This window comes from Sturnira hondurensis, unplaced genomic scaffold, assembly GCF_014824575.4.
Source record: "Sturnira hondurensis isolate 20B ecotype Veracruz unplaced genomic scaffold, ASM1482457v3 Scaffold0004152, whole genome shotgun sequence".
Taxonomy (NCBI): Eukaryota; Metazoa; Chordata; class Mammalia; order Chiroptera; family Phyllostomidae; genus Sturnira; species Sturnira hondurensis.
Window position 1 is genome coordinate 9,152,557 of NW_028076783.1, and position 17,518 is coordinate 9,170,074.

A 17,518-nucleotide genomic window follows, 5' to 3' on the forward strand; every position below is an offset into this window, starting at 1 on the left:
CTCAGGAGCCATCTCTGTTATGAGACCGACTATCAAAGTATCACTTGTAACCCTTATTTTACTTATTAATGGCCTCAAAGTGCACAACTAGTGATGCTGGCAATTCAGTTATGCCAGGGAAGCCATAAAGTGCTTCCTTTCAGTGAAAAGATCTGTATGTATAGAAAAATCTTAGTGTATATAGGGTTCAGTTCTATCTGAAGTTTCAGGCACCCACTGAGGGAGGGTTTTAAAACATATTCCTTATAGAGAAAGGGGGCTACTGTATGGCCCAGAGGCAAAGAAATGCTTGGCAAGGAGGAAAACCTTGGGAGGTAGATTGGGGCTCAGTATAGACTTGGAGGTCTTGACTTGAGCATTTAGCTCTGTAATCAAGTTGTGAGTTCCTTACCAGTGCCTAAAAAGGCTAGAGCTAAGCACATAGTAGGCAGCTAGTAGCTTTTCAATGTTGGATGAATTTATGCCTTTATTATGAGCCTAGTGACAGGAATAGTTTCATACTCCCTTGTAATGAAACAGTGTGTTTGAGTTAGGTTTTTTTTAAATGGAGGTGGATAAGAAAAGAAGCAGATCTGCCAAACAATTCAAGAATGGAAATTAGAAAGGTAAATAAATCTGGCATTCATGTGAGCAACAACAGAGCACATAAAAATGACCGTGTGCAGCCCCCATACCAACAGCTAACATTGATAGTGTGGGGGTTAGACACCACGGACTACTTTAAACGTGTTACAGCTATTAACACACACAATGTTTACAACAATATTATGAAGGAGATACTACTATTATCAGTACTTTGCAAAAGAAATCGAAGCACAGAGTAATTTAAAAAGTTGTCTAACATACAGCTAGGAAATATCACAGCCAAGATTTGAACTCAGTCTGGTTTTCAAAATTCATGCCTTTAGCCAATTGCCTAGTACGCCTGACTGAGCCATCTTAAAAAGGCAAGTTACCTCTGGCTTTACATCGTTAATTACTATGTAGGTGATAGCTATTACCATTATCCATATCAAAATATGCATGAAGGGTGGTGGTACTGTAATTCTAAATGTGCATTCCATTTCAAATCTTTCTTTGGTCCTAGGTCTTCCACTAAACCCACCCCCTTTCTTTTTCTGACACATTGACTCAGCATTTGGAGGCAGGAAGTACTATAAACTTTGTTTTCTAGGGAGAGAGTTCAAAACCTTCGTGTTAGGGCCCCCAGACATGTGCCCTAACTGGAAGTTGAACCAGTGACCCTTTGGTTTTCAGCCTGCACTCAATCCACTGAGTTACACTAGCCAGGAAAAAACCTTCTTCTAATTCTTAAAAGGATCTGTGACCCTAAAATATTAAAGTCACTACCCAAGGCCTATGCTAATTTTCAGATGCAATTTCATAAACTTGGGTAATAATACTTTGTTCACCCTTGTAATGCTGTTTAGATGCCAAATGAAAATTACAGAGGTCTCTATTTGAGGAGTATTTAATATAATTATTTCACTCTGCATTTATCCCAGTAATATTTATTGAGTTTTACAATATATACAGCCTTATTTACAAGTTCAAGTTCCATATAGCTCTTGACTTCTGGCTTCTGTAACCTATCTCACCAGTATAGTAAGTGCCAGGGTGGCAAACTTGCTTGCATAGTACCTTGAACTTGTCAAAACCTTTTCCCCCTCTAATGGGCTCTGTTTACCATATGATATGCCCTGTAGCTTCCAAAGGTACCTGCCTATACTTAGAAGTTTCCCTCCAACTCCCCAACTCTTTTTATGAAGCCAGCATCATTCTAATTCCAAAGCCAGATAGAGATACAACAAAGAAAGAAAACTTCAGGCCAATATCGCCAATGATCATAGATGCTAAAATCCTCAATACAATATTGGCAAATCGCATCCAGCAATACATCAAAAAGATCATACAGCATGACCAAGTGGGTTTCATCCCAGGGATGCAAGGATGGTTCAATATTCGTAAATCCGTAAAAGTAATACATCACATAAACAAAAGCAAAGACAAAAACTACATGATGATATCAATAGGCACAGAAAAAGCTTTTGATAAGGTACAACACCCATTTATGATAAAGGCACTCAGAAAAATGGGAATAGAGGGAACATTCCTCAATATAATAAAGGCCATATATGAAAGACCTACAGCCAACGTCATACTCAATGGGCAAAAACTAAAATCTTTTCCACTAAGATCAGAAACAAGATAAGGTTGCCCACTTTCACCACTTCTATTCAATATAGTATTAGAAGTTCTAGCCACAGCAATCAGACAAGAAAAGGAAATAAAAGACATCCAAATCAAAAAGGAGGAAAGAAAACTGTCATTGTTTGCAGATGACATGATAGTGTACAAGGAAAATCCTATAGACTCTACCAAAAAACTGCTCGAACTAATAAATGAATTTGGAAAACAGCGGGATACATAGTCAATATCCAGAAATCAAAGGCATTTTTGTATACTAACAATGAAACAGCAGAAGCAGAAATCAAGAAAAAAATCCCATTTGATATAGCAAAAAGAAAAATAAAATATCTGGGAATAAACCTAACCAAGGATGTTAAAGACCAGTATGCAGAAAACTACACAATAGTGAAGAAAAAAATAAAGGAAGACACAAACAAATGGAAACATATACCATGTTCATGGATTGGAAGAATTAACATCATCAAAATGTCCATACTACCCAAAGCAATTTACAGATTCAATTCAATACCTATTAAAGCACCAATGGCATATTTCACAGACATAGAACAAACACTTCAAAAATTTATATGGAACCATAAAAGACCCCGAATAGCAGCTGCAATTTTGAGAAAAAAGAACAAAGTAGGAGGGATCACAATACCTGATATCAAAGTGTATTACAAGGCCACTATAATCAAAACAGCCTGGTATTGGCATAAAAACAGGCACATAGACCAATGAAATAGAACAGAGAGCTCAGAAATAAACCCAAATCTCTACAGTCAATTAATATTCGACAAAGGGGGCAGTAACATAAAATGGAGTAAAGATAGCCTCTTCAACAAATGGTGTTGGGAGAACAGGATAGCTACATGCAAAAAGAAAGAAACTCAAGCACCACCTTATACCATACACCAAAATAAATTCAAGGTGGATAAAAGACTTAAATATAAGCTGTGACACCCTTAAAGCCCTAGAGGAGAGCATTGGCAGGAAAATCTCAGATATTCCACACAGCAATACTTTTACTGATAAGTCCCCTAGAGCAAGGGACATAAAGGAAAGAATAAACAAATGGGATCTCATCAAAATAAAAAGCTTCGGCGCAGTTAAAGAAAACAGCATTAAAATAAAAAGACAACCAACTCTATGGGAAAACATATTTGCCAATGATACCTCAGACAAAGGTTTAATCTCCAAAATATACAAAGAACTCACATGAAACACTCTAAGAAGACAACTAACCCAATTAAAAAATGGGGAAAGGACTTGAGCAGACACTTCTCCAAGGAGGACATACAGAGCATCCAGAGACACATGAAGAGATGCTCAATATCGCTTGCTATCAGAGAGATGCAAATTAAAACCACAATGAGATACCACTTTACACCAGTCAGAATGGCTATCATAAACAAAGAAACAAACAACAAGTGCTGGAGAGGTTGTGGGGGAAAGGGGACCCTAGTTCACTGTTGGAGGAATTGCAGACTGGTATAAGCACTATGGAAAACAGTATGGAATTTTCTAAGAAAACTAAAAATGAACGTGCCTTTTGACCCAGCAATTCCACTATTAGGAGTATATCCTAAGAACCCTGAAGCACCAATCCAAAAGAACCTATGCACCCCAATGTTCATAGCAGCATAATTTACGATAACCAAGAATTGGAAGCAACCTAGATGCCCATCGGTAAATGACTGGATCAAAAAGCTATGGTACATTTACACAATGGAATTCTGTGCCACAGAAAGAAAGAAGGAGCTCCTACCTTTTGCAACATCATGGATGGAACTGGAAAGCATTATGCTGAGTGAAATAAGCCAGGTGGTGAAAGACAAACGCCATATGATATCACCATTAACAGGAATCTACACAACAAAACAAACAAGCAAGCAAAATATGACCAAAGACACTCAAATACGGAACAGGCTGACAGGGACCAGAGGGGAGAGGGGAGAGAATCACAGGGGGAAAGCGGAAGTACTCATATGAACAAGTATAAAGAACACATGGACAATAACTAAGGTGGGGGGCGGAAATAGGAGGGAGGTGGGGAGCACTGGGGGGGGGCAGGGCTGGGAATATAAGACAGAAAACTGGACTTGAACAAGAATTAAATTTAAAAAAAAAGAGAAGTTTCCCTCCAAAGGAGACAATGTCAGAATGTGGTGGTGTAGGGAGAGGATGATTTGTCCTGATTCTTGGTGATCACAAAGGCTTCCTTCCCAGACTCTGTAGCTGTGGATCAGGGAGACTGATGCGGCCACTCCTGTATTTGCTCTGGACCTCAGGGCAAAAGATGGAGAGGAAGAGGAGGAGAGGAGCTCTGTTACCTCTGGTTTTTCTAGGACTGGTTCCCACAACTTCTGAGAGTGGTCATTGCTTTCCTTGATACTGAACTTGAAATACTAGGGAGTTAAGCCAACTTAATTGTTCAGTAATTTCCTATTAACCCTCTTAAGAAAAAGTGGTATTTTAAAATGCTTAATTGTCCAACAACCTTCCATTTATCCTCTTTAAAAGGTGAGTAGAGTCATGGGGCATGGGGTCGGGTGGGGTGGGGGGTGGGGCTGGCTGAGCTTTGGAGCCAGATCACCAGGGTCCACACAATAGGACTATCAACAAATCACAAGATGATCTGGGCATTTCCTTTCCCAGACTTCATTTTCCTCATCAGCAGAATGATGAGTTAGAAATAATGATCTTTAAGACCCCTTTTAATTTTTAAGAAAGATTTTATTTCTTTATTTATTTTTAGAGAAATGTGAAGGAGAAGGAGAGAAACATCAATGTGTGGTTGGTTCTCCCCCGCCCTGCTACAGGTGACCTGGCCCACAACCCAGCCATGTGCCCTGACTGGGAATGGAAGCTGCGACCCTTTGGATCGCAGGCCAATGCTCATTTCATTGAGCCACACCAGCCAGGATTAAGCCCCCTTTCAACTTGAACCTTACTGGATGTGTGTTTGGCATTACCAGAGTTAGCCAAACTGCAAAGTTTAAAGAAAGAGTTCCCGATACTGTCTTCACTTCTGACATCAACTATAACTCTTGGAGGCTTCCAACCCTACCCTGAGTTTCAATAACTCTCTAGGACACACAGAACACACAGAAAGTTTTGTACACATGGTTACAATATATTATGGGTAAAGGGGAGAGATCTGAGTCAGCCAATGACATAAAGATGCATAGGGCAGAGACTAGGTGGGTTCCAAACATGAACTTTCCATTGTTTCAGAACACATCACCCTCCTGGCATTGATGCGTGACAGTGTGCATAGAGTAGTGCTAACCCGGGAAGCTTACCTGAGCCTGGTGTTCAGAGTTTTTATTGGCCTTTCATTATGTAGGTGTGATTGATTGAATTTAGACTTCAGGTCAACTGGCCCCACCCTAAATCGCATAGTCTTTGTGGTGTTGGCAGCTCCCACTCTAAACAGAGACAGTGCCATTAGGTATGACATAGATTACCTCCCAGAAGACTAGGGCAAAGGCCAGACCTCATTTTGGGCAAGGCCAATGGATGAACAAGCCACCTAGGTTTATTGTTCATTAAGATTCTCTCCTGAGTGATTTGCATTATTAAGCAAATGCACACTGACTCTTTCTTTTGAAAGGTACAGTAGAGTAACCAATATGTGCCAGGCACTATTCTAGCTGCCAGGTATATAGCAAGGAACAAAAACATTCCTGTCTGCCTGAAAATTCTCTTCTTCTGGTGTAATAAGCCAAACCAAACAAATGCATACTGTCAGGTGGCAATGCAGGGTTGGGGAGTGATGAGGGAGGAGTGCTATTATGTTTTATACAGAGTGGGCAAGGGAGGCATCTCAGAAAGTCAATGCTGGGACAGACTGAATGAGGGGAAGCACTAAGTTATGCCTCGAGAAAGGCCCTGGGGACAGAGGGACCAGCACATGCAAAGGTCCAGGTGTGCTTGGCAAACAATAAGGATGCCACTGAATCTATGTGCGTAGTGGGAGGAGCAGGTTGAGACAAGTTGGGGGTGCTACAAGTGAGAAGTGGAAAAAAATAAGCACAGAGCTATAGCTAGAACAAAATCTTTCTAGCATTTTAAGGAACTTTTACTCTGAAAGAGTAGGAAGCCAATGAAGGACTTTTAGTGATTTGCATTTAAAAGAAGCATTATGCCTGCTGTCATAGAAACAATTCTGTGGGGGCAGGAAGGAGGGATCAAACACTGGTTAGCATCTATTGAAGCAGCAAAGGTAGGATGTGATGGTAGTTGGAGCATGGTAGGTATAGCAACGGTGGGGGTTGGATTCTGGATGTATTTTGAAGTTAAGAAATGGCAGGATGTGCTGATGGACTGGAAGGATGTGAAGAATGAGAGAGGAATTAAGGAACAGGAAGTTGGAGCAGGTGTGGTAGGGGTGGCATGAGGGACTGAGTTACCTTGTTAGGTACCCAGCAAAATGTAGGTCAGCTGTCTGTGATGTTAATTTGGAGGTCAGGGAAGTGGTTTGTGCTTGAAATCCAAGTGTGGGGTTTTGTCACCATGTGAGTGACAAGCCATGAGACTGGATGAGGTCACTCACTGTGGAAAGAAAAGTCTGAAACCTTTGACATCTGGGTTGCTTGTACATTTAGAGTTTAAAACAGGGAGGAAGAGCCAGCAAATGAGCCTGAGAAGAAACATGCATCTGCATTGATGTAGCAGGAGAATCAGGAGAAGTGCTGCCCTGGAACCAGAGAGGAAAAGACATTAGGAGAAAGTGAGTGCCCAACTGCATGCACAAAACTCTTCGCAGGCATGTGTGAAAGGCAGTGGTGCCTCTAATTCAGTAAGTTCTTAGAAATTTACCCACCTATCATGTGACAATAAAATCCTACTCTTTAATCTAAAAGACTAATAAGAGTTCACAGACTCCTATAACTGTACCTTTAGATTTCTCCACCTTTAGTGGCCATAATAGAGACCAGATGCCCAACTGTGAAAATATATATATATATATTTTTTGGCCATGACATCTGACTATCTGGCTTCTTCTCCTAGCTAGAATTAAAGCTGCAGGTAGGTGTTAAACTAACAATTGGCCTATTGGGGTGGTGACCATTACAGTGACCGAAACTACATCCTTCTTCCATTATATATTGTTATATGGTGTCACGTTAGCAGTTTTAGAATTTTAATATTTTTTAAATTCTATTAATTCAGCTTACCAGTTTTAGGGGAAAATGCAAATTGAGTTCAACTTTACTATAATATGTTATATATGTGTATGTATATATATATATGTTGGTGTGTCTATATATGTTTTCACATTCAGTTTGTGTTTAAATAGTTATGAGGTTTATCACATTAATGTTGCTTAGTTTGGTTGAGCATTACAATCTAATTCAAATCTTTAGTAGATAGAAATTTTCTTTTTGACAGAGCTTGATAAAGCTCATTTTGTGAATGAAGTAACGCATTTGGAATAGTTTCTGTATTCCAGGGGTGTCAAACTCATTTTCACGGGGGGGCCTTTCAGTTGCTTTCAAAGGGCCAAATGTAATTTTAGGATTGTGTAAATATAACTATTCCTTAATTAAGGACAAGGATTTGGGCACTGCTGTCGGGTAGAAACAAGGTGCTGGGCCAGATAAAACAAGGTGGAGGGCCGGATTTAGCCCTCGGGGTTTGTGTTTGCCATCTGTGCTCTAGTTACAAAACATGTGTTGTCACTGAGCCCTAGAAATGTGGTTAGTTTTGAGAAGTGCTGTAAGCATAAGATGCACACCAAATTTCAAAGGTTTGACATGAAAAAGAATGCAATTAATAATTATATGTTGATTATATGTTGACATTATAATATTTTGGATATATTTGGTTAAGTATTTTTATTTTCAAAACATTTAAAAATTTTTTAATTATTAAAAGTAATTCCATCTGTTTCTTTTCATTTGCTAATGTGGCAACTTGAAAAAGTGACAATTTTTTGTCACTTATGTTATATTTCTACTGGATAGAGCTGTTTTATGTATTTGATAACATATACATTTATATCGGTGTCTTTCAGTTTCCTGTTGAGACGAAAATAACTTTTGATCTTTTCACTACAAGGTTTCATCCTAAAAAGTGTATCATGACATTAAAAAACCCCAAAATTTTCTTACTACAAAAATGATACATGTTCTAAATTTTCTTTGAAAAAAATATGAACCAAAAAAATACGTATAACTCCTGTCAAGTATTTTTACACACATTTTTAAAATTAAAAAGTGGGACCAGTCATTATATGTTGTTTTATTACTTTTAAACAACGTAACATGAACATCTATCCTCATAATAGCTTTAAATTTTTTCTGCACTAAATAAAAGTCATGGATAGATCATACTCCCAGAATTAACAGTGGCTTATGATAGCAACGGTATTTTTCAATTACAGTTTACATTCAATATTATTTTGCATTAGTTTTAGGTGAACAGCAGAGTGTTTCCCCAATATTTCCAGTTCCCACCTGGCACCATACATATTTATTATAACAATATTGACTACATACCCTATGCTGTGACTATTTTATAATTGTGAATTTGTCCTTAATCCCTTCACAGTTTTCACCCAGGCCCCCCCTCTCCTCTGGCACCATCAGTATATTCTCTGTACTATGAGTCTGTTTCAATTGTGTTCATTCGTTTATTTTGTTCTTTAGCTTCCACATAAAAGTGAAATCATATGGTATTTGTCTTCCTTTGACTGACCTATCACTTGGCATAATACCCTTTAGGTCCATCCATGTTGTTGCAAATGGCAAGATTTCTTTTTTTTATGGGCCAAGTAATCTTCCATTGCATATATGTACCACAGGTTTTTTAATTCACTTGTCTATTGATGGTCACTTGGGTTGCTTTGGTAGCTTGGCTATTGTAAATATGATAGCAGTGATCTTTTAATTTTTAATGCCAGTTTTTTTGAGATACTGGACCATTAAAAAGTCATCCTTTTAAAGTATTCAGTGCAGCAGGCTTTAGTATATTCAAGGTTGTGCAGCTGTTGCCCTTATGCAATTTTAGAACCTTTCCATCATTCCCAAAAGAAATCCCAAACTCATTAGCAGTTACTCCAGTTCCTCCAGCCCAGCCCGAAGCAACCACTAATCTACTTTTTGTCTCTATGGATTTGCCCATTCTGAACAGATAAATAAAATTATATAGTCTTTTATGATGGGCTTCTTTCACTTAGTATAATGTTTTCAAGATTTAACCATGTGGTAGCATGTATCAGTACTCTACTCTCTCTCATAACTGAACAATTCATGATATGACAATGATATGATATAAAACAGATATACCATTTGGTTCATGTACAGCATATCACACAATGGATAGATCACATTTTGTTCATCCACCTGTCACATGAGAGAGATTTGGATTGTTTCCACCTTCAGGCTATTATGCATAAAACTGCTGTAAATATTTGTGTACAAGTTTTGGTGTAAATATGGGTTTTCAATTCTCTTGGGCATATAGCTAGAAGTGAAACTGCTGGGTCACACAGTAACTCTGTTTAACATTTTGAGGAACTGCAAAACTATCTGTGCTGCCATTCCACTTTGCAATCACTTGAGCAGTGTGTGAGGGGTTCGATTTTGCCACATCCTCACCAACACAGCAGCAGTGCTTTTCAATCGAGAGGGCACTCATTCCTAAGAGGGGTGAGTCAGAATCTAGTGGAAGGTGGTTTGGAAATGACTCCCAAAGATCCTGCTGCAACCTTAGCACACACCCTGTCCATGCACAGAGCTAGGCACCTCTTTGGTTGGCTTTGTTATTTTGGTTGGGTATATTATTTATTTCTAAATATTAGCCTTAGTAACATGGAGGTAATAGGGATACTTACCTTAGAGGGTTGTTGTTAGAATTAAATGAGATAATGCTAGTTAAAGCCCTTTACACTATGCCTAGTACGTAATAAATCTCAACAAGTGTTAGCTACTAATATTATGTTAAAGGCCCATTAATTTCATTTTATATAAACACACCATACTTTGCCTAGCCAATTCTATTGTCAGACATTTGGTTTGTTCTCAGGTTTTCATCCTCATTAACAATGCTCTGAGAAGTAGCTTTGCAGCTGACTTTTTGCCCACATCCATGATTGGTTACCTATGATGAACCCTGGGCAGTGTTATTGTTTGATGCATTTTAAAGAAATGTGGAAGTCATTTCCATACACACACACATATTTCTGTTTAAATTATACTGCACTTTTACTTTGAGAAATGTAACCAGGTACTAGACTATGTTTTTAAACCTATCAAACATAATGCAGATTTAGGAGAGCCTAAATTTAATTCAAAAACCAGTGATGAGAAAAGGTACAAGGGGATATTCTCTCTCAGGGTCTCTGATCTGGATTATCGGATTTCTGTGCCTGTTCTACCACTGCATCAGTATCTGAACCAGACAGGTAGAAGGTGTCTGTTTTGCATTTACACAAATCAAGGGCACAAGTAGTGTGACAATGGAGCTTGAATAGTGGAAAAGAATTGGGTGTCAAGAGTGGGCATTGAGCCCTGGCTAGTGTGGCTCAGTTGGTTGGCACGTCATCTAATAATCAAAGGGCTGCAGTTTGGATCCCCTGTCAGTGCCCATGCCTAGGTTACAGCTTACATCTCCAGACTGGACGTGTATGATCCCTGATTCCAGTGTGAAACGGAACAACCAATTGATGTTTCTCTCTCCCATCAATGTTTCTCTCTCTCTCCTTTCCTCTCTCTCTAAAATCAGTGAAAAAAATGTCCTCAAGTTAGGATTGAAAAAAAAGTGTAGACATTAACCTAACATTCCTTACATTGTCAAGCCTAGGATCCTTTCAGAAGCGATTACTCACAGGTCTACCCTGGCAATCTCATATGCAGCCTGAAAGGGATCAAACAAAGGCATCAGGTTGCCTCAGCTGGATATGGGGAAGCTTTGTGGTAGATTTCAGTTTTTAAGCTACCAATATGATGTCACTCGAAGCAGAACAGGAAATGTGTATAATCTTCACAATTGGCTCACAGCAGCCAGTATGTATCAGCTCTAGCACACCACTGTGTATTTTCGTAAATTGCTCTACTTGAATAATCTAGGGGACATTTTACTACATGAAATCTATGAAGAGTCCAGAGTCTCAAATTAATATACTGTCTTAAAGGCAAGATGTTTTGTTTCTTCTTCTTAGGTTAAATGTCACATTCAAGGATCACTCATGTGGTACCACATGTTGTCACATAACAAAAAGGAATGGCAACATTGCTAGAAATTCAAGAGGTCATCCTCTGGGCAGTCAGCACACAAGCCAACCCAGAAAGGTGTGCGTTCAATGCTTAGTGATCCTAGAGAGGGATTCCACATGACTCCTTAGTAGAGAAACATGATTAGTTCTGAACATACAAAATGTGAAAATTAAGTGAAGATAATCTTAATACTTTCCATTTGCACAGGACTTTGTGTCTGACACAGGGCTTTTTGTATAATGGTAAAATTCCCTGCATCCAATTTTTAGCTGCTCATTAAGACAGATGGATAGGTAGCAAAACTTAGGTTTCTAGGTGAGTTTTGTTCATGTGATTGTTCACAGTGATTGACTTGTAGTGTGATTGACTCTCTGCACATGGAGCAGTGAGCCACTGAGCCATGTGAGCCACTGCTAGGAAGAAGAGACATTTTAGTGAGGCCTCGCAGTGGGCCCAGCCCAGAGAAAGCACTTTCCTTACATGTCTCCAAAGCCACTCAACAACCCAATGAAGTAGTTCCTATTATTTCCTTCCATTTCACGGACACAGAGGCTTAGAGATGTTAAATTACTTGCCAAAGGTCATGAAATTCATAAATGCCTGAGGTGGGACACGAACCAGCCTATCTATATTAAGCCTATCTATATTAAGATTCTTCAGACTGGCTTAGGTCAAGTGTTTTAATAAAATTGTAGATGTTTAATGTGCTAATTGGACAGGAGGACATCAAAGGTTCTAGGGTAGGTAGCACTAACTTAACTTGGGGAAAGGCATATGGGAGTGATGGGGGAAGGGGACCATGACAAGGGTGATAAAAATGAATGTGTCCACATGCTGTCATGCTGAATAATGTAACTTAAGAAGGCTGTGTATTTGCAGTTAGCCTTTTCTGTGTCAAGCACAAGCCTGAATTAGGTGAGCCTTTCAGAGAGTCTTTGCTGACCCTTTTGTAGCCTGTCGCTCCCTTAATATAAACTGTAAATTAGACACAAAGTTCCATCATAAAGCAGAGGTTGACTAGACATCTTACGCATTGATGTTGCTGATATGGTTGGTGCTTAAATATTTGTTCACTGTTGATGGTGGTGATGACTGTAAATACTCAATAAGTAACAGCAATATATACTTTCCAAGCATTAAGTCACTTAATCCCCACAATAATTCCATGAAGGATTTGTCTCCCTAATTTATAGATTTAAAAAAAGTCACATGGCTTAGGGAGATCTTGTAACTTGCTCACACTCATAATATGTGGCAGAAAATCAGCTTTGACTGATATCGGAGCCTTGGCAGTTAACACTATGCTATAGTAACACAGAGCTATAGTTATTGATTTATATGCATTTATTATATTTCTAAGAAACCATATATTAAATCAGATGATAGGATTTAAGTTCTGTGAAGGAAGGAACTCTTGTGTTTTAACCATATCCCCAGCACCTAGAACAACTCCTGGCACTTACTAAGTGCCCAGTAAGTATTATTGGTGTACATGCACACAAAATGGGTAGGAACAGTTATTTCCATAGGAACAGGAGTTACAAGCTAGAAAATTAATGGCTCACAACAGGTTTTGCTGTCAGGGTAAGTTTTGTTTTGGGTGGGGTTTTTTCGTAAGCATTTTAGTAAGGGTGGAACTATAAAACTGAAATATTATTGAACAAATTTAGTAATTTACTCATTCATTGAACAAATATGTATCACCAACATATATATATATATATATATATATATATATATATATACTAGAGAGATGAGAAGGGAGGGAGGGAGAGAGGAAAAAAACATTGATGTGAGGGAGAAACATCGATTGAGCACCACAACCTGGGTATGTGCCCTTACTGGGAATCAAACTCACACTGGCTAGGGATCCATTCAACAAATATAATTGCACATCTACTAAATGCCAGACACTTAATATCAGAAATATATTAAAATAATTGACAGTAATAAGGAAGCAACTGTTGCAAAATGAAACATTCCATGAAGAAAACCAAGAAAGAGACAGGAAATATCAGAGGAAGGGACTATGGTGTTGTCAGAGAATTCCTCAGTGAAGTAGGAGCAGTTGAAGAATGCCAGGAACACAAGGAAGGGGCATAGGGAATGACACGTGCAAATACCAAAAGCTTTAAAAAGAACTTGACATGTTGGAGGGATAGAAAGCAGGTCAGCGAGCCAGTCTTCCGAGAAATGGTCTATGTAGTCTTCTTACCCCCACACAATTGCCCAGGGCTTCCTCCAGCCTCTTGCCTCTTTTACTACACATCATTGTGTTAAAGCACCAAGGCAACAGCTTTATTTTGCTTGGTTGAGGATGCAGGAGCTATTTCCTCATTGTTCATAATAGAAAAGTGTGATCACAAAATAGGAAGCCTGACTTCTGCCCAATCCAGAACTTGTGTCTTGAAGAAGATTTTTAAAAAGTCTTTACTGTTGAATAAGTGCAGGAAGAACTTTGCAGGAAACACAAGAGAGAAAATTTAGTAAGCCCAGAGGCTTGATGGATAGAGTGGACGTTCTTCTCCATGGTTACAGTGGAAGATTCCTCAGGCACAGCCTGGGCCTACCTGACTGACCATGCAGTTCTGTTCCAATCTAGCCCATGTTCCAGGAAGATAAGAGGAGATTTCCCACATACTAATTTTCCAAGGCTTCCTGTTGCAACTTAAGGTCATTTCAACTGAAAGCAAAGTGCTTCCTCACCACTCTGAGATGAATTTGTCTTTTGTCTCCCTTCACCTCTTCTCCTGGTTCCTCATTATGACAATTTGCAAGAGAAGCTAGACTGTATAACTCCAGTTGAGCTGGCCACTGGAGCTTTGGTGATGGATGCAGCTTATCACATGGAAAACCCAGTTCAGCAACTGCTGCTTAAGAGGACTGAATCAACTCACACCAGTCTTCATCTATTACTGACATTTCATAGATGGCTTTTCAACAAATAGCCAAACAAACATGTAAGACTTAACCACTAGATGAGAATAAAAAGGAATCTCTTGTATACTAAACTAACTTCCCCCCCAAAATTATATAAAAATATTCCTAATCTGTCCTCCCAGAGACATGTTGTCACCTCTGGAGAAGGGGACAATTCCACTTTCCACCTGCCAGAAGCATCTATTCTTCATGGAAATCTAATGGCAATTCCCAACCTCAGTTAAGGACTTGTTTTCCCATTTATTTGAACTTCAAATACTTTCTAAATTGTGTTAGCTGAAGCATTTTATGTATATAATTAACTCACAGGTCCCTCTGGGCTCATGTAGCTAAACTCTTGGAGCTTAACTGAGCAAGACATTTGCTGATGTTTCCTCCTGCAGTGACACCCACTGAAATGAGTCCCTTCCACAAGAGGGAACTGGGTAAATGTCTTTCCCAAATAGGCCTTCTAGTGAGTTGGGTTGCTTTATAAATGTTTGTTTGTTTCATAACAATAATGATCTAATTTTCTTTCAAACACAGAATTGCAATTTGGAGAAACATGGGGGTGGGGGGAGTAGGGAATTTAATGTTTTCCTTTTAGTTGAAGAGGGAAGACAGTCCTCTCTTTTGTATTCCCTGGCTCTTTGAAATTCCCTCAGTGGCAGTGGATCTCTGTGGGCAAAGGGTTCTAGGATACCTGCGTGTCTAGAGAAAATGTAAGCTGGCCCTGCAGTGTCCTGTTTTCACAGGCAAAAGCCACAGGAAGGCCTACAGTGCTTTGTCCAAAACCAAGTGCAAAGGGCTAGGAGTGGATTTGTTCAGATTGACTGTGTTGACTAGATTCATACATAACTCAGCCTTCAGAATCTCTCTGCCTGTGTAGACATAAAGTTAGATATTAATGATTCTGTTTGAATAAAGTAGTCAGTCGTGATGGCAGAAAAGTTCTGGTCCCTGGCCCCTCTTCTATTCCTAGCACAGAGAGCTTAAGCTAGGCGCCGAGAAGCTCTTTTCCCATTATATCTTCTCTTTTTGAGGTTTGGAGAACCCCAGGCCTTGCCCTTTAACTCCACCAAGGGACTGCATGCATCACCTAAGGGTGAGCAAAAAGGACCAGGATGCCCACTTCCTGCCTACCTAAGCGAACCCACTTCTCTTTGCTGTGCTGGAGTACAGGTGTCTAGGGAAAGGCTGAAAGCAAGCTAGGAGTAAACGCCGCCCTCAGCTGCGTGGCACCGGAGGAGGGGGGTTGGGAGAGTGCGTCTACGCTTTTCACCTGAGCCTGCAAGCGAGCGGCTAGCTGCCCAGGTGCTGGTTCGCGGCTGCGGCTGCGTGCGCTCCACTGCAGCAGAGAGCAGTGGCTACAGGGGAAGAGTCCCGGGGCTGTGACGCGGCTGGGAGGAGCCTCGCCTCCAATGCACCAGCCGCCTCGATCCTCCTGCAGCAGCAGCGGCAGCAGCAGTGGCAGCTGCTGCAAGTGCGCGCGTGTGGGTGTGCGGGTGAGTGCCTTGGTGCCGGCTGCAGCGCCCCGCCCAGCTCCCCGCCGGCTTCCTTCCCCCCACTAGCCAAAGCCGCCCTCCGGTGGGACCAGCACCCTCTCCTAGGCCAGGCCAGCCTGAATCCTGCCCCTGCCATCTCGCCACTGCAGCTCGAGTCCAGAAAGGCACCATTTTGTCGCGGCTGCGTGCTCTCCCAAGGGAAGGAGGGATCTTTTTTACATTTCGGAGCAGCTGCCAAAGAGGGGAACCTGTTGGGCATCTCCTCAGCTCGTGTGAGTGCCTCTCGGGCAGCGGGAGGGACCAGACCCCTCAGGGCACGGTGCATCTTGGCACCGGAGGCAGGCGCAGCATCCTCGCTGGGAATTGGACCTGGAGTGAGCGCACCGCAGGAGGAGCCGCGGCAGCCTCGGAGATCCCGAGTGGAGGAGGTGACAGCTCCATTGCCGGGTTTTTATTTTTTTTTCTCTCCGCCTCCCCGTCTCCTCCTCAGGCTCGGACCATGGTGCAGTCCCACTGGCTCCCCTGCCCCCCTCTCCTGTGAGACTGGCTGCGGGGAGGGATCATGGATACTTGTCTGCTGGCTTTTGGTTCCCACGCAAGTAAGCCTGCTGTCAATGGAGGAGGACATTGATACCCGCAAAATCAACAACAGTTTCCTGCGCGACCACAGCTATGCGACCGAAGGTAACGCCGGCCCCGCCGCATGGGCGCAAGTTGCTAATCGCTGTGCTTGGCGGGGGCTGCTCGGAGTAGTGACGGAGACTCCTCCGGGGCTGGGGCGGGGGCTTGGCTAGCAGGGGTGGCCGCCGGTGCGCCCCACATCCATTCGGGCTCTGCGCGAAGCAAGCCCAGCGTTCAGCAGCAGGTGGACCCGGCGCCCACAGGAGTTAAAATGGCCCTCGGGGATTAGGCTTTTCAGGGTGGGGCTCCTGACTGGCAAAATGACCCCCAGAAGACAGATGACCCTTCCCCCAAGATGTTTGCAGGGGGTCTTGTGGAGAGAGAAGAAGGAAGGGACCCAGAGGACCGTGGGGTCCTCCCCTCCCTGAGTGGAATGATGCCTGCCTCTCTCTCTCAGTGGCTGTAGGGAGGGCATGGTCTCATTTCCTGCCGGTTCCTCTCTCTGGCCCGGTTACCTGTTCAGACAATCAAAGCCCCAAAAGGTGCTTTGCAAAAGGGTGAGTCCTTCTCCCCTTGTAAGTGCATTAGCAAGAATTGAAAAGGTGGTGGGGAAAACGGTGTTCCCTGTGGCAAGCAAATGGGCCTGACACGTGGGGCGAGCAATGTGATCAGTGGAGCCTTTAAAAATCACCATTATGAATTCTGCAGCAGTAGTTTCTGCTGAATCAACAGTCAGCAGAAAGCAAGACGGTTCAGTAGGCTTTGCCAGGAGGTGAAATTGTCGTGTCTCGCTGTCTCCCAGCTTGTTCTGATATTAGCCTGAGTGCGGTGCAGGCAGGCAGGGAAAAGTCAGAAGGTGGAACCCATTCCACCTTTTGTGTGTGAATAGAGTGGAGGCATTTTTTAATACCAAAACTTTTGTATTTTTGCTTTCATTTTCTACCTGTAGGCCTTTATCCTTGACCACTCATACAAAGTGTTGCATTATCACATGGTCATATCCTCTTGAGGAAATGTGTGTAAAAGTGCTTTAGGAAAATGTAGCAAGGTGTGTTAATT

At 41.5% G+C, this 17,518-nt stretch overlaps 1 protein-coding gene across 6 annotated transcripts in view; it reads left to right on the forward strand.

Annotated features, from left to right (window-relative positions):
- Positions 1 to 17,518, forward strand: part of PPP2R2B (protein phosphatase 2 regulatory subunit Bbeta) — a 434,480-nt gene that overhangs the window by 127,192 nt on the left and 289,770 nt on the right. The window contains exons 1-2 of one of the 6 annotated variants that reach the window (XM_037044994.1): positions 15,757 to 15,838; positions 16,329 to 16,522. The exons of 1 other annotated variant lie outside the window; for it this stretch is intronic. In XM_037044994.1, coding sequence (XP_036900889.1) covers positions 16,453 to 16,522 — 70 coding nt within the window. In that variant the 5' untranslated portion in view covers positions 15,757 to 15,838; positions 16,329 to 16,452. Of the gene's footprint in view, positions 1 to 15,672; positions 16,523 to 17,518 lie in introns of those variants that run through there. 4 more of the 6 variants (XM_037044993.1, XM_037044990.1, XM_037044992.1 and 1 more) reach the window with 4 other exon arrangements.